General features: G+C 47.2%; 1 protein-coding gene across 4 annotated transcripts in view; it reads right to left on the reverse strand.

Annotated features, from left to right (window-relative positions):
* PTPRO (protein tyrosine phosphatase receptor type O) overlaps positions 1 to 17,044 on the reverse strand; it is a 555,000-nt gene that overhangs the window by 444,610 nt on the left and 93,346 nt on the right. For all 4 annotated transcript variants that reach the window (XR_013215987.1, XM_077267281.1, XM_077267279.1 and 1 more), the window contains one exon: positions 14,011 to 14,163. Coding sequence is in view for 3 of the 4 variants with exons in the window: in XM_077267281.1 (XP_077123396.1) it covers positions 14,011 to 14,163 (153 nt within the window). In the remaining variant the exon portion in view is untranslated. The remainder of the gene's footprint in view (positions 1 to 14,010; positions 14,164 to 17,044) is intronic.

Here is a 17,044-nt window from a genome sequence, read left to right on the forward strand (position 1 = left end):
CGTTTTTGTCTGACTATCGGGATGTTTTTGAGGAGCCTAAGCTCAATTCGCTCCCTCCTCATAGGGATTGTGACTGTGCTATAGAATTAATTCCTGGCAGTAAGTTCCCTAAGGGTCGTTTATTTAATCTGTCAGTGCCAGAGCATACTGCTATGCGGAATTATATTAAGGAGTCCTTGGAAAAGGGACATATTCGTCCATCTTCGTCCCCTCTGGGAGCAGGTTTTTTTTTTGTGGCTAAAAAAGATGGTTCCCTGAGGCCTTGTATAGATTATCGCCTTCTGAATAAGATTACAGTCAAATATCAGTATCCATTGCCATTATTGACTGATTTGTTTGCTCGCATTAAGGGGGCTAGGTGGTTCACTAAGATAGATCTTCGCGGTGCGTATAATCTTGTGCGGATAAAGCAGGGTGATGAGTGGAAAACCGCATTTAATACGCCTGAGGGCCATTTTGAGTATTTGGTAATGCCTTTTGGACTTTCTAATGCTCCTTCAGTCTTTCAGTCCTTTATGCACAATATTTTCCGTGAATATCTGGATAAGTTTATGATTGTGTATTTGGATGATGTTTTGGTGTTTTCTGATGACTGGGAGTCTCATGTTCTACAGGTCAGGAAGGTGTTTCAAGTCCTGCGGGCCAATTCTCTGTTTGTGAAGGGCTCAAAATGTCTCTTCGGAGTCCAGAAGATTTCTTTTTTGGGGTACATTTTTTCTCCTTCTACTATTGAGATGGATCCCGTCAAGGTTCAGGCGATTTGTGACTGGACACAACCTACATCTGTTAAGAGTCTTCAGAAGTTCTTGGGTTTTGCTAATTTTTATCGTCGGTTCATTACTAATTTTTCCAGTGTTGTTAAACCTTTGACTGATTTGACTAAAAAGGGTGCTGATGTTGCTAATTGGTCTCCTGCGGCTGTAGAGGCCTTTCAGGAACTTAAGCGCCGGTTTTCTTCTGCTCCTGTGTTATGTCAACCAGATGTTTCACTTCCTTTTCAGGTTGAGGTTGATGCTTCCGAGATTGGAGCGGGGGCGGTTTTGTCACAGAGAAGTTCCGATGGCTCGGTGATGAAGCCATGTGCGTTCTTTTCTAGAAAATTCTCGCCCGCCGAGCGCAATTATGATGTGGGTAATCGGGAGCTTTTGGCCATGAAGTGGGCATTTGAGGAGTGGCGTCATTGGCTTGAGGGTGCTAGACATCGTGTGGTGGTCTTGACTGATCACAAAAATCTGATTTACCTTGAGTCTGCCAGGCGTCTGAATCCTAGACAGGCTCGTTGGTCGTTGTTTTTTTCTTGTTTCAATTTTGTGGTTTCATACCTGCCAGGTTCAAAGAATGTGAAGGCAGATGCTCTTTCCAGGAGTTTTGTGCCTGACTCTCCTGGAGACTCTGGGCCTACTGGTATCCTTAGGGATGGGGTAATATTGTCCGCCGTCTCCCCAGACTTGCGACGTGCATTGCAGGAGTTTCAGGCGGATAAACCTGATCGTTGTCCACCAGAAAGACTGTTTGTTCCGGATGATTGGACCAGTAGAGTCATCTCCGAGGTCCATTCTTCTGTGTTGGCTGGTCATCCTGGAATATTTGGTACTAGAGACTTGGTGGCCAGGTCTTTTTGGTGGCCTTCCTTGTCAAGGGATGTGCGCACCTTTGTGCAGTCTTGTGAAGTGTGTGCTCGGGCTAAGCCTTGCTGTTCTCGGGCCAGTGGGTTGTTGTTATCCTTGCCTATCCCGAAGAGGCCTTGGACGCACATTTCCATGGATTTTATTTCAGATCTCCCTGTCTCACAGAAAATGTCCGTTATCTGGGTTGTGTGTGACCGCTTTTCTAAGATGGTTCATTTGGTACCCTTGCCTAAGTTGCCTTCCTCCTCTGAGTTGGTCCCTTTATTTTTTCAGAACGTGGTTCGTTTGCATGGGATTCCGGAGAATATCGTTTCTGACAGGGGATCCCAGTTTGTGTCTAGATTTTGGCGGACGTTTTGTGATAAGATGGGCATTGATTTGTCTTTCTCGTCTGCATTCCATCCTCAGACGAATGGCCAGACGGAGCGAACTAATCAGACCTTGGAAACTTATTTAAGGTGTTTTGTTTCCGCTGATCAAGATGACTGGGTTGCCTTTTTGCCACTGGCCGAATTTGCCCTTAATAATCGGGCTAGTTCTGCTACTTTGGTTTCTCCTTTCTTTTGTAATTCGGGGTTTCATCCTCGTTTTTCCTCTGGTCAGGTGGAGCCTTCGGATTGTCCTGGAGTGGACGTGCTGGTGGACAGGCTACATCAGATTTGGAATCAGGTGGTGGACAATTTGAAGTTGTCTCAGGAGAAGGCTCAGCAGTTTGCTAATCGCCGTCGCCGCGTGGGTCCCCGACTTCGTGTTGGGGACTTGGTGTGGTTGTCTTCTCGTTTTGTCCCTATGAAGGTCTCTTCTCCCAAGTTCAAGCCTCGGTTCATCAGTCCTTATAAGATCTTGGAGATTCTTAACCCTGTATATTTTCGTTTGGATCTCCCAGCATCGTTTGCTATTCATAATGTGTTCCATCGGTCGTTATTGCGGAGGTATGAGGTGCCCATTGTTCGTTCGGTTGAGCCTCCTGCTCCGGTGCTGGTGGAGGGAGAATTGGAGTATGTTGTTGAGAAGATCTTGGATTCTCGTGTTTCCAGACGTAAACTCCAGTATTTGGTTAAGTGGAAGGGTTATGGTCAGGAGGATAATTCCTGGGTGGTCGCCTCTGATGTTCATGCGACTGATTTGGTCCGCGCCTTCCATAGAGCTCATCCTGATCGCCCTGGGGGTTCTCGTGAGGGTTCGGTGACCCCTCCTCAAGGGGGGGGTTGTTGTGAATTTACCTTTTGGCTCCCTCTAGTGGCTACTAGTGATTTGACTCTGGGTATGTCATTCATCCCTTGTATGCTCACCTGGGTCGTTAGGTCAGGGGTGTTGCTATATAAGCTCCCTGGACCTTCAGTTCAATGCCTGGCAACGTTGATATCAGAGCTAATCTGTAGTGCTCTTGTCTACTGATACTGGTTCCTGCTTGATTAAGCTAAGTCTGCTTTCTTGCTTTTTGCTATTTGTTTTGGTTTGCATTTTTGTCCAGCTTGTGTATAATCTGTTTCCTGACCTTGCTGGAAGCTCTAGGGTGGCTGGTGTTCTCCCCCCGGGCCGTTAGACGGTTCGGGGGTTCTTGAATCTCCAGCGTGGATTTTGATAGGGTTTTTGTTGACCATATAAGTTATCTTACTACATTCTGCTATTAGTAAGTGGGCCTCTCTGTGCTAAAATCTAGTTCATCTCTGTGTTTGTCATTTCCTCTTACCTCACCGTTATTATTTGTGGGGGGCTACTATCCTACTTTTGGGGTCTATTCTCTGGAGGCAAGAGAGGTCTTTGTTTTCCTCTTCTAGGGGTAGTTAGTCCTCCGGCTGGCGCGAGACATCTAGCGACCAACGTAGGCATGTTCCCCGGCTACTGCTAGTGTTGGCGTTAGGAGTAGATATATGGTCAACCCAGTTACCACTGCCCTATGAGCTGGATTTTTGTACGTCGCAGACTTACTTGTTTCTCTGAGACCCTCGCCATTGGGGTCATAACAGTTTGCCAGGCCGATATTAAATGTTAAATGCATTGCAGAAGCGGGATTATAAGAAAGAAAGTTCTGAGTTTTTTTTTCTCTCTCTCATTTTTTTTTTCTTTTCCCCTTTACCTCTGAGTGGCTTGTGTTTGCTGCAGACATGAATGTCCAGACCTTGATTACAAGTGTGGACCAGCTTGCTGCTCGTGTGCAGGGCATACAAGATTATGTTATCAGAAGTCCTATGTCAGAACCTAAGATACCGATTCCTGAACCGTTTTCCGGAGACCGATTTAAATTTAGAAATTTCAGGAATAATTGTAAATTGTTTTTGTCCCTGAAACCCTGTTCATCTGGAGACTCCGCTCAGCAAGTAAAAATTGTTATTTCTTTTTTACGGGGCGACCCTCAGGATTGGGCCTTCTCGCTGGCGCCAGGAGATCCGGCATTGGCTGACATTGATGCGTTTTTTCTGGCGCTCGGTTTGCTTTATGAGGAACCCAATCTTGAGATTCAGGCAGAAAAGGCCTTGCTGGCTATGTCTCAGGGCCAGGACGAGGCTGAAGTGTATTGCCAAAAATTTCGGAAATGGTCCGTGCTGACCCAGTGGAACGAGTGTGCATTGGCTGCTAATTTTAGAAATGGCCTTTCTGAAGCCATTAAGAATGTGATGGTGGGTTTTCCCATTCCCACAGGTCTGAATGATTCTATGGCCCTGGCTATTCAAATCGACCGGCGGTTGCGGGAGCGCAAAACCGCTAATTCCCTCATGGTGTTGTCTGAACAGACACCTGATTTAATGCAATGTGATAGAATCCTGACTAGAAATGAGCGGAAAATTCATAGACGCCAGAATGGCTTGTGTTACTACTGTGGTGATTCTACACATGTTATCTCAGCATGCTCTAAACGTCTTACTAAGGTCGCCATTGGTAATTTGCAACCTAAATTTATTCTATCTGTAACTTTGATTTGCTCACTGTCATCGTATCCTGTCATGGCGTTTGTGGACTCGGGTGCTGCCCTGAGCCTTATGGGTCTGTCATTTGCCAAGCGCTGCGGATTTGTTCTTGAGCCATTGGAAAATCCTATCCCTCTTAGGGGTATTGATTCTACGCCATTGGCAAAAAATAAACCGCAGTTTTGGACACAGGTTACCATGTGCATGACTCCCGAACATCGGGAGGTAATACGTTTTCTTGTTCTGCATAAAATGCATGATTTGGTTGTTTTGGGTTTGCCATGGTTACAGACCCATAATCCAGTCTTGGACTGGAAGGCTATGTCAGTGTCAAGTTGGGGCTGCCATGGAATTCATGGAGATTCCCTGCCCTTGTCTATTGCTTCTTCTACGCCTTCGGAGGTTCCGGCGTATTTGTCTGATTATCAGGATGTCTTCAGCGAGTCTAAGTCTAGTGCACTGCCTCCTCATAGGGAATGTGACTGTGCAATAGATTTGATTCCTGGCAGTAAGTTTCCTAAGGGGAGACTGTTTAATCTGTCGGTACCTGAACATACCGCGATGCGTTCATATATCAAGGAGTCTCTTGAGAAGGGGCATATCCGTCCTTCTTCTTCCCCTCTTGGTGCGGGATTCTTTTTTGTGGCCAAAAAGGACGGATCTTTGAGGCCTTGTATTGACTATCGGCTTTTAAATAAGATCACTGTCAAATTTCAGTATCCTTTGCCGCTGTTGTCAGATTTGTTTGCCCGGATTAAAGGTGCCAAGTGGTTCACCAAGATAGACCTTCGTGGTGCGTACAACCTTGTGCGCATTAGGCAGGGCGATGAATGGAAAACCGCATTCAATACGCCCGAAGGTCATTTTGAGTACTTGGTGATGCCATTCGGTCTCTCTAATGCACCTTCAGTTTTTCAGTCCTTCATGCATGACATTTTCCGGAAGTATCTGGATAAATTTTTGATTGTTTATCTGGATGATATTCTGTTTTTTTCTGATAATTGGGACTCGCATGTGGAGCAGGTGAGGATGGTTTTTGAGATTCTGCGTGAAAATTCTTTGTTTGTAAAAGGCTCAAAGTGTCTCTTTGGTGTACAGAAGGTTCCCTTTTTGGGGTTCATTTTTTCCCCTTCTGCTGTGGAGATGGATCCAGTCAAGGTCCGAGCTATTCATGATTGGACTCAACCCTCGTCAGTTAAGAGTCTTCAGAAGTTCTTGGGTTTTGCTAACTTCTACCGTCGTTTTATCGCAAATTTCTCTAGCGTTGTTAAACCGCTGACGGATATGACCAAGAAAGGCTCTGATGTAGCTAACTGGGCTCCTGCTGCCGTGGAGGCTTTCCAGGAGTTAAAACGCCGGTTTACTTCGGCGCCTGTTTTGTGCCAGCCTGACATCTCACTTCCCTTTCAGGTTGAGGTGGATGCTTCGGAGATTGGGGCAGGGGCCGTTTTGTCGCAGAGAGGCCCTGGTTGCTCTACTATGAGACCTTGTGCCTTTTTCTCTAGGAAGTTTTCGCCGGCAGAGTGAAATTATGATGTGGGCAATCGGGAGTTGTTGGCCATGAAGTGGGCATTTGAGGAGTGGCGTCATTGGCTCGAGGGTGCTAAGCATCGTGTGGTGGTCTTGACTGATCACAAAAATCTGATGTATCTTGAGTCTGCTAAACGCCTGAATCCTAGACAGGCCCGCTGGTCATTGTTTTTCTCCCGTTTTGACTTTGTGGTCTCGTATTTACCAGGTTCTAAGAATGTGAAGGCCGATGCTCTGTCTAGGAGCTTTGTGCCTGATGCTCCTGGAGTCGCTGAACCTGTGGGTATTCTTAAGGAAGGAGTTATCGTGTCTGCTATTTCTCCAGATCTGCGACGTGTGTTGCAGAGATTTCAGGCTGGTAGGCCTGACTCTTGTCCACCTGACAGATTGTTTGTGCCTGCTAGATGGACCAGCAGAGTCATTTCCGAGGTTCATTCAGGGCACCCGGGAATTTTTGGCACCAGAGATCTGGTGGCCAGGTCCTTTTGGTGGCCTTCCTTGTCAAGGGATGTGCGGTCATTTGTACAGTCCTGTGGTACTTGTGCTCGAGCTAAGCCTTGCTGCTCTCGTGCCAGCGGGTTGCTCTTGCCCTTGCCTGTCCCGAAGAGACCTTGGACACACATCTCTATGGATTTCATTTCTGATCTTCCGGTGTCTCAGGGCATGTCTGTCATCTGGGTGATATGTGATCGTTTCTCCAAGATGGTCCATTTGGTTCCTTTGCCTAAGCTGCCCTCCTCTTCTGATCTGGTTCCTGTGTTCTTCCAGAACGTGGTTCGTTTGCACGGCATTCCTGAGAATATTGTGTCAGACAGAGGATCTCAGTTTGTTTCCAGGTTCTGGCGATCCTTTTGTGGTAGGATGGGCATTGAGTTGTCGTTTTCATCCGCTTTCCATCCCCAGACTAACGGACAAACGGAGCGAACTAATCAGACTCTGGAGGCTTATTTGAGGTGTTTTGTCTCTTCTGATCAGGATGATTGGGTGACCTTCTTGCCGTTGGCTGAATTTGCCCTTAATAATCGGGCTAGTTCCGCCACCTTGGTTTCGCCATTTTTCTGCAAATCTGGTTTCCATCCTCGTTGTTCCTCGGGACATGTGGAGCCTTCTGACTGTCCTGGGGTGGATTCCATGGTGGATAGGTTGCAGCGGATCTGGGGGCATGTGGTGGACAACTTGAAGTTGTCACAGGAGAAGGCTCAGCGTTTTGCCAACCGCCGCCGCGGTGTGGGTCCCCGACTTCGCGTTGGGGATTTGGTATGGCTGTCTTCTCGATTTGTTCCTATGAAGGTCTCCTCTCCCAAATTTAAGCCTCGCTTCATTGGTCCTTACAAGATATTGGAAATCATTAATCCTGTATCCTTTCGCCTGGATCTTCCGGTGTCGTTTGCCATCCACAACGTATTTCATAGGTCCTTGTTGCGGCGGTACGTGGTGCCTGTGGTTCCTTCTGCTGAGCCTCCTGCTCCGGTGTTGGTTGAGGGCGAGTTGGAGTACGTGGTGGAGAAGATCTTAGATTCTCGTCTCTCCAGGCGGAGGCTTCAGTACCTGGTCAAGTGGAAGGGCTATGGTCAGGAGGATAATTCCTGGGTGGTCGCCTCTGATGTGCATGCGGCCGATTTAGTTCGTGCCTTTCACGCCGCTCATCCTGATCGCCCTGGTGGTCTTGGTGAGGGTTCGGTGACCCCTCACTAAGGGGGGGGTACTGTTGTGAATTTACCTTTTGGCTCCCTCTAGTGGCTACTAGTGATTTGACTCTGGGTATGTCATTCATCCCTTGTATGCTCACCTGGGTCGTTAGGTCAGGGGTGTTGCTATATAAGCTCCCTGGACCTTCAGTTCAATGCCTGGCAACGTTGATATCAGAGCTAATCTGTAGTGCTCTTGTCTACTGATCCTGGTTCCTGCTTGATTAAGCTAAGTCTGCTTTCTTGCTTTTTGCTATTTGTTTTGGTTTGCATTTTTGTCCAGCTTGTGTATAATCTGTTTCCTGACCTTGCTGGAAGCTCTAGGGTGGCTGGTGTTCTCCCCCCGGGCCGTTAGACGGTTCGGGGGTTCTTGAATCTCCAGCGTGGATTTTGATAGGGTTTTTGTTGACCATATAAGTTATCTTACTACATTCTGCTATTAGTAAGTGGGCCTCTCTGTGCTAAAATCTAGTTCATCTCTGTGTTTGTCATTTCCTCTTACCTCACCGTTATTATTTGTGGGGGGCTACTATCCTACTTTTGGGGTCTATTCTCTGGAGGCAAGAGAGGTCTTTGTTTTCCTCTTCTAGGGGTAGTTAGTCCTCCGGCTGGCGCGAGACATCTAGCGACCAACGTAGGCATGTTCCCCGGCTACTGCTAGTGTTGGCGTTAGGAGTAGATATATGGTCAACCCAGTTACCACTGCCCTATGAGCTGGATTTTTGAACGTCGCAGACTTACTTGTTTCTCTGAGACCCTCGCCATTAGGGTCATAACAGGGGGTACTGTTGTGGATTCTGTTTTTGGGCTCCCTCTGGTGGTTACAACTGGTACTGGGTGACTTTGGTGGGTTGCGGTCTCTGGTTTCCACCTGTCCATCAGAGGCTGGGTGTTTCCTATTTAACCTGGCTTTCCTGTCATTCCCTTGCCGGCTATCAATGTATCAGTGTGTCTCTGTTACCTTTGCTACCTGCTCCTAGGCCTTCAAGACAAGCTAAGTCTGGATTTCCCTGTTTCATGTTTGCTTTCATGTTTTTAGTCCAGCTTGCAGATATGTAATTCTCTGCTGCTGGTTGCTCTAGTGGGCTGAAATTACCACTCATGTACCATGAGTTGGCACATGAGTTCAAGTAATTTCAGGATGGTATTTTGAAGGGTTTTAAGCTGACCGCGCAGTTCACCTTTTGTATCCTCTGCTATCTAGCTTTAGCGGGCCTCATTTTGCTGAATCTGTTTTCATAACTACGTTTGTGCCTTCCTCTCATTTCACCGTCATTATATGTGGGGGGCTGCTATTTCTGTGGGAATATTTCTCTTGAGGCAAGATAGGTCTGTGATTCTTCTGATAGGGGTAGCTAGATCTTCGGCTGGCGCGAGACGTCTAGAGTCCCCCCAGGAACGTTCCCCGGCTGCTGTTAGTTGAGTGTTGAGGTTCAGGATCGCGGTCAGCTCAGGTTCCATCACCCTAGAGCTCGTCCTGTTTTTGCCCGTGTTAAGTGTTTAATTCCCTGCCATTGGGACCATGACACCAGTGCCCAAATGGCTAGTTGCATTTGTAAAGTTTCCTTTCTACTCAGGATGTGTTTCCTAGGGACAAAGGAGACTTTTTTACTTCTCCTCCTCTTATCCAAACACACTGCACAAAAAAACTTCAAACATTTCAAAAAACGACTTGCTTTTTATCTTGTTACTCCTACTGATTTCGGGGGACATATCCCCCAACCCCGGTCCCCCATCCCCCAACCTCAACCGCTACCCTACCTCATATCAAAACCATACTAACCTTATTAACATTACTTGCACTCCCTTAGCTCTCTCTTTCAATTGTGCCCTTTGGAATCCACGGTCTGTATGTAACAAGCTCCCTTTCCTGCACAACTACTTTCTGAACAACTCTCTCAATCTGTTGGCCCTCACTGAAACCTGGATCCAAGACTCTGACACTGTCTCCCCTGCTGCCATTTCCCATGGTGGCTTACAATTCTCCCATTCTCCAAGACCCACTAACAGACCTGTAGGTGGAGTCGGCATACTCTTGTCCCCCCAATGCACATTCCAGGTTATACCCCCAGTTCCTTCACTTTAATTCCCTTCTTTTGAGGTCCACACCATCAGGCTCTTCCGTCCCCTCTCCCTCAGAGTAGCGGTCATATACCGGCCCCCAGGCTCACCCACCCACTTCCTGGACCACTTCTCAGCCTGGCTGCCGCACTTCATGTCCTCAGAACTACCAACCCTTATCCTGGGAGACTTCAACATTCCGATTAACAGCCCCACTTCCACATCTGCATCCCAGCTTCTATCACTAACCACTTCCCTAGGCCTCTCACAGCTCTCAACCTCTGAAACACACAAAGACGGTAACACCCTGGACCTGGTCTTTGCCCGTCTCTGTTCAATCTCCCACCTAGATAACTCACCACTTCCCAGGGAAGAACCTAAATAATGATTTACCACACTGAGTGCGTACATCGCCTCTCTGGCGGATGCCACTAACCACCCTAACTAGGGCCTGGAAAGCACACTAGTTGCGCAAGGCGCCACACTGGCGGTCGCTGTTAATTGACGCTGTGTACTCGTGCCTAGTGCTGGATAGCACAGTCTGGCAGTAGGTAGCTCAGTCACCCAAGTACATTCAACAACAGTAGGGATGGGTATGATTAAGGAGCTTTCACCAGATTCAGTCACACATCCACACACAAACGATTTCTGATTTATACTAGCGCATGGCTGAGCGGCCATGCAAACCTTTTATATCTGTAGCCTTCCAGGACCTTCCTAGAGCTCCAATCAGAGCTGCTATAGGACCTGAGCATGTGACCCCCGACCACCAATGAGAGGTCGTCCCGTGGGCATGCTCAGTAGAAGAAAAGCAGGACAGTCTGTTGTGGATTCTGTTTTTGGGCTCCCTCTGGTGGTTACAACTGGTACTGGGTGACTTTGGTGGGTTGCGGTCTCTGGTTTCCACCTGTCCATCAGAGGCTGGGTGTTTCCTATTTAACCTGGCTTTCCTGTCATTCCCTTGCCAGCTATCAATGTATCAGTGTGTCTCTGTTACCTGCTTCTAAAGCCTTCAAGACAAGCTAAGTCTGGATTTCCCTGTTTCATGTTTGCTTTCATGTTTTTAGTCCAGCTTGCAGATATGTAATTCTCTGCTGCTGGTTGCTCTAGTGGGCTGAAATTACCACTCATGTACCATGAGTTGGCACATGAGTTCAAGTAATTTCAGGATGGTATTTTGAAGGGTTTTTAAGCTGACCGCGCAGTTCACCTTTTGTATCCTCTGCTATCTAGCTTAAGCGGGCCTCATTTTGCTGAATCTGTTTTCATAACTACGTTTGTGCCTTCCTCTCATTTCACCGTCATTATATGTGGGGGGCTACTATTTCTGTGGGAATATTTCTCTGGAGGCAAGAGAGGTCTATTATTCTTCTGATAGGGGAAGCTAGATCGCGGTCAGCTCAGGTTCCATCACCCTAGAGCTCGTCCTGTTTTTGCCCGTGTTATGTTGACAAATTCCCTGCCATTGGGAACATGACATTATTTCCTGGAACGTCTGCTCGCCGTTGATCAATACTGGTTACAAAGGCTGAGCCTGGAATGGCAGCTGTAACCAAACGCACAGTATCTGCTTGAGCCAGCTGCTGGGACCGACGTATCTGCTGAGCAGGCTCCACTGCAGCTGAAGGAGAATGGGAGACCACAGCAGACGTTTCGAGATTCCCCCCGTGCAGTGGTGGGAACTCGACACCTAACAACACGTACATACAACACTGTTCTGACTCGAGGCCAGAAGGGGAGCTCGAGACCCGGTTTGAAGGTAGCTTCCCTATATATTCTGGCTGGAGGAGAAGTTAGGGGAGTCTGTGAGGAGCGCTGGAGCTGAGCAGACATGCGGCTCTGCAGCTCCTGACAGGAGAGCCAGACAGTCTGTAGGAGACAGTGAGGGGAGAAGGAGCACAGGAGGATATAGAAACTGGAGTGGATCTGTGAGTGGGCTCCCTCCAGGTGCAAGCGCAAGAAACCAAAGGCCAGAAGTCTGAGGTTGTGGGGGAACTGTATACCCCAGAGCAGAAACCGGTGGGCAGGAGATTTCAAGTCTCCTGGCCACAGTTACACGTGAAGGCACAGCAGCAGATTAGAGTCTGTAGTCACCATGAGAAGGAACACCTGTAAAAAGGCTCAAGTTGCCTGCCATGAGGGTAGTGTCCACCTAAGAGGACAGATTGAGAGAGGACTTGTGCAGAGCTTCAAGTAGCAAGGGTCAGAGTACAAAGCGCAGTAAGGAAGGCTTCCAACCCCACCTGGTTAGGGGGATTCCGAATTGCTCCCAGGCTGCCCAGATTCCAAAGACCACCTGTAATCTGTGTACCTGAATGTCATCAGTAAAAGGCAACTAGTATTGTGAGGAAAGAGGGAGACACAAGTGCAAAATAGGGTGTTATCCCACAAATAGAGTAAGCGTTTTGACAGAAAACTGCTCACCTGGTATTAGGTATTCAAAGCATGTGTAGATAAGGGCTGCTGCAGATCCACAAGTCGGTCACCGACTGCTTGAAACAGAACTCTGCAAAGGATTACGGTACATGGATTTCATCTGCGCTGCCCAAATGATGAGATTCCAGAAAGTTATTAAAGTTTGACAGTGGTTTATTCTATGCGTTTCAAGGTTTATTGCAACCCCTTCTTCCTAACCCTAACCCTAAGGTGGTATTTCCTGAAGAAGCGGTTGCAAAAAACCTTGAAATGCGTAGCATAAACCACTGTCAAACTTTAATAACTTTCTGAAATCTCATCATTTGGGCAGCGTGGACAAAATCCACATAATCCTTTGCAGAGATCAGTAAAAGGTAAAGAGACTGCAACCTTGTGTCCTCCAATTCTTTCCTGCACTTCACCATCTATTATCCTTACCAACTGCACCGGGAGCCTTGGGGACTAAGCTCTACCTGTGGTACCCCCTCTGCTGCAATACCATCATCCCCAGCGGACCCCTTTAAGCAGCGTCGGCCATTGCTGGCTGAGTACCACAAGTGGCGTCACAAACATTACTCTTTAGACTTTATTTCCCACTACCCTTTATCCCCACGGATTGGGTCACTGCTGCCATGACACATCCCTTTAAGAAACCGGCCCAGTACCGTGTACCCCACGGTCCTAGCGGGCGCTCCATTTTGGAAACTCTGTCAGCACATGCGTGGTGTGCCGCGGCCCCACGACCGCATCACATCTGGCATCAGACTAGCGCCGTCGAGTGGGGAAATCCCCTATGACGTCATTACCCAGACAGCACCAGGAAAAGAGGCCTTCAGCGATGCGGCCAGGGACCGTGCACACCACGCATGCGCACTAGGATAGATGACTAATTAATAAAAAAAACTGCATGGGGCCTCCTCTGTTCTTGATAACCAGCCAAGATAAAACTCACAACTGGGAGCTGCAACCCACAGCTGTCTGCTTTGCCTGCGTTGGTTATCAAGCATAGATGAGATCCCATGTCTTTTTTTACACAGCATGTGCACTGGCCAATCACAGCCATGCCAATACTTGATATGACTGTGATTGAGCCAGAAGTGCCCACACAGTAAAGCTTGTTGATTAGCTATGCTGCAGCCTTTCAACAAGCTTTGTTCAGGCTGCCAAACCTGAAAAGTAATATGGACTTCCTGGAATAGTCAGTGTTCAGGGCCTGTGCATGGACACTAGGTGTTAGGTACGGACCCCAAATTTCACCGTTCAGGTTTGCCCATTCCTAACCCTGATTACAATTACATCAGTAATTTCAGTATTCACAAATGGCATATGAAACATAGACCGATTTACTAACTTGTCAGGATTCCTCTTGTCATTCTGCAGTTTGGCCACTAGTGGCTGCTATTATTCACCTTGATAATTATGATGCGTTTCAACTCCCTAGCAGAGGCTGCTGTTGTATTCTGCAATTGCCCTTTGACAAGATGGCCGATGTTGAACCTGTAGAAGCCATCTTGTTTCCTGTTTGCGCCTACTTACAGCCACATGGATCTCTCACTCATTGCTCCAGTATTGTGTTGAGCTCCAGTCTCCAGCTCCTGGACTGTCCTACCCAGACTGTTCCGACTCCTCTCCAGATTGCTTCCCACAACTCCTACTGCTACCACCACATCCGCCTGCTGTTTCGGCTCATCACTGAGGTACACAGTCAGTGATGATATAGTGTATATAGTGCGGTGTATACGGTATATACATTTATGCCCATACTTTCTGGCCACTCACCCGTCCTGTGCTCCTGTGGTGGGTGCCCCACTCCACTGCTTTCCACTAAGGTGCTTTTGTTAAAGGAGGCTTCTGATACGAGCTGGAGGGTGACGTCCCGGTAACATGTCCCTGGCAGCCAGTGATTGAACACGGTCCTGCCCTTGAAGAAATCTGTGAATTATACAAATGGTTAATGCAATATAATAATTTCTCTTATCTCCATGCAGGATGGACAGAGAAGGTTCTGGAGCCCTAAATCCACGACATGAAGACTCCATGCTCAGCAGAACAGACCGGTCTATAGCTTTCATCAGTTCACTAAATTCAGAGTACTGATCCCAGAACTTTTATTTTTTAAGAGGCCAATGGTGAGGTAGAAGCTTTCTATGGTTGGAGCAGAAAACAAGAGCTGACAGCATCTGTCAGAAGAACCAGGGTGGATAGAAGCTGTCTGACAGCCATTATTCCTAGTCCCTTCACTTATGTAATGGTTTTAGGGGAGTGGAGGCAATGGATCCTCCTAGAACCATCACTTATGTAATGGTTATATAGAAGTTAGTGGAGATATCCTCCTGGAGCCGTCATTTATGTAATGGTTATGGAGGAGCAGATGGAAATATCCACCTGGTGCCACCATCACTTATGTAATGGTTATAGAGGAGCCAGTGGAGATATCGTCCTGGAGCCGTCACTTATGTAATGGTTTTAGGGGAGTGGAGGCAATTTATCCTCCTAGAACCATCACTTGTGTAATGGTTATAGAGAAGTTAGTGGAGATATCCTCCTGGAGCCGTCATTTATGTAATGGGTATGGAGGAGCAGATGGAAATATTCACCTGGTGCCACCATCACTTATGTAATGGTTATAGAGGAGCCAGTGGAGATATTGTCCTGGAGCCGTCACTTATGTAATGGTTTTAGGGGAGTGGAGGCAATGGATCCTCCTAGAACCATCACTTGTGTAATGGTTATAGAGAAGTTAGTGGAGATATCCTCCTGGAGCCGTCATTTATGTAATGGGTATGGAGGAGCAGATGGAAATATCCACCTGGTGCCACCATCACTTATGTAATGGTTATAGAGGAGCCAGTGAAGATATCGTCCTCGAGCCGTCACTTATGTAATGGTTATAGAGGAGTGGAAGGAGATATCCTCCTGGAGCCATCACACTTAGTGTGAGCAATGAAGCTTCACAATGTGAGCAATGTTTCCTGCAATGTGAGCCCGTATTTTGAGTCCACAATATGAGCAATGTGAGCCTGCAATGTGAGCCCGCAATACGAGCAATGTGAGTCTGCAATATGAGCATAATGATCCCACAAAATTATAAATATGAATCCGCAAACTGACCAATGTGAGACCACAATGTTAGCAATGTGAGTCTGCAATGTGAGACCGCAATATGAGCAAAGTGTGCCTGTAATATGACCAATGTGGGCCTGCAACATGACCAATGTGAGCCTGCAATATGACCAATGTGAGCCTGCAATATGACCAATGTGAGCCTGCAATATGAGCAATGTAACCCTTCAATGTGAGCCCGCAATATGAGCAATGTAACCCTACAATGTGAGCCCGCAATGTGAGTCCACAATGTGAGCAATGTAAGTCCACAATATGAGCAATAACCCTAAAATGTGAGCCCGCAATATGAGCAACGTGAACCTGCAATGTACAGTGGGTACAGAAAGTATTCAGACCCCTTTAAATTTTTGACTCTTTGCTTCATTGCAGCCATTTGGTAAATTCTATAAAGTTCATTTTTCTCATTAATGTACACTCTGCACCCCATCTTGACTGAAAAAACAGAAATAAAGTAATTTTTGCAAATTTAACAAAAAAGAAAAACTGAACTATCCCATGGCCATAAGTCTTCAGACCCTTTGCTCAGTATTGAGTAGAAGCACCTTATGAGCTAGTACAGCCATGAGTCTTCTTGGGAATAATGCAACAAGTTTTTCACCCCTGGATTTGGGGATCCTCGGCCATTCTTCCTTGCAGATCCTCTCCAGTTTCCTCAGGTTGGATGGTGAACGTTGGTGGACAGCCATTTAAAGGTCTCTCCAGAGATGCTCCATTTGGTTTAGGTCAGGGATCTGGCTGGGCCGGTCAGGAATAGTCACAGAGTTGCTCTGAAGCCACTCCTTTGTTATTTTAGTTGTGTGCTTATGGTCATTATCTTTTTGGAAGGTGAGGTCCAGAGCACTCTGTAAGAGGTTTTCATCCAGGATATCTCTGTACTTGGCCGCATTCATATTTCCTTCAATCACAACCAGTCGTCCTGTCCCTACAGCTGAAAAACACCCCCATAGCATGATGCTGCCACCACCATGTTTCACTGTTGGGATTGCATTGGGCAGGTGAAGAGCAGTGCCTGGTTTTCTTCACACATAACGCTTAGAATTATCACCAAAATGGTCTATCTTCGTCTCATCAGGCCAGAGAATCTTATTTCTCATAGTCTGGGATTCCTTCATGTGTTTTTTAGCAAACTCTATGCAGGTTTTCATATGTCTTGCACTGAGGAGAGGCTTCCATCGGGCCACTCTGCCATAAAGGCCTGACTGGTGGAGGGCTGCAGTGACAGTTGACTTTGTGAAACTTTTTCCCATCTCCTTACTGTATCTCTGGAGCTCAGCCACAGTGATCTTGGGGTTCTTCTCTCACCAAGGCTCTTCTCCCACGATTGCTCAGTTTGGCTGGACGGCCAGGTCTAGGAAGACTTCTGGAGGTCCCAAACTTCTTACATTTAAGGATTATGGAGGCCACTGTGCTCTTAAGAACCTTGAGTACTGCAGAAATTCTGTTGTAATCTTGGCCAGATCTGTACCTTGCCACAATTCTGTCTCTGAGCTCCTTGGCCAGTTCCTTTGACCTCATGATCCTCATTTGGTCTGAGATGCACTGTGAGCTGTGAGGTCTTTTATAGACAGGTGTGCGCCTTTCCTAATCAAGTCCTATCAGTGTAATTACACACAGCTGGACTACAATGAAGGAGTAGAACCATCTCAAGGAGGATCACAAGGAAATGGACAGCATGTGACACTGACAA

The sequence above is a fragment of the Ranitomeya variabilis genome, chromosome 5 (genome assembly GCF_051348905.1).
Source record: "Ranitomeya variabilis isolate aRanVar5 chromosome 5, aRanVar5.hap1, whole genome shotgun sequence".
NCBI lineage: Eukaryota > Metazoa > Chordata > Amphibia > Anura > Dendrobatidae > Ranitomeya > Ranitomeya variabilis.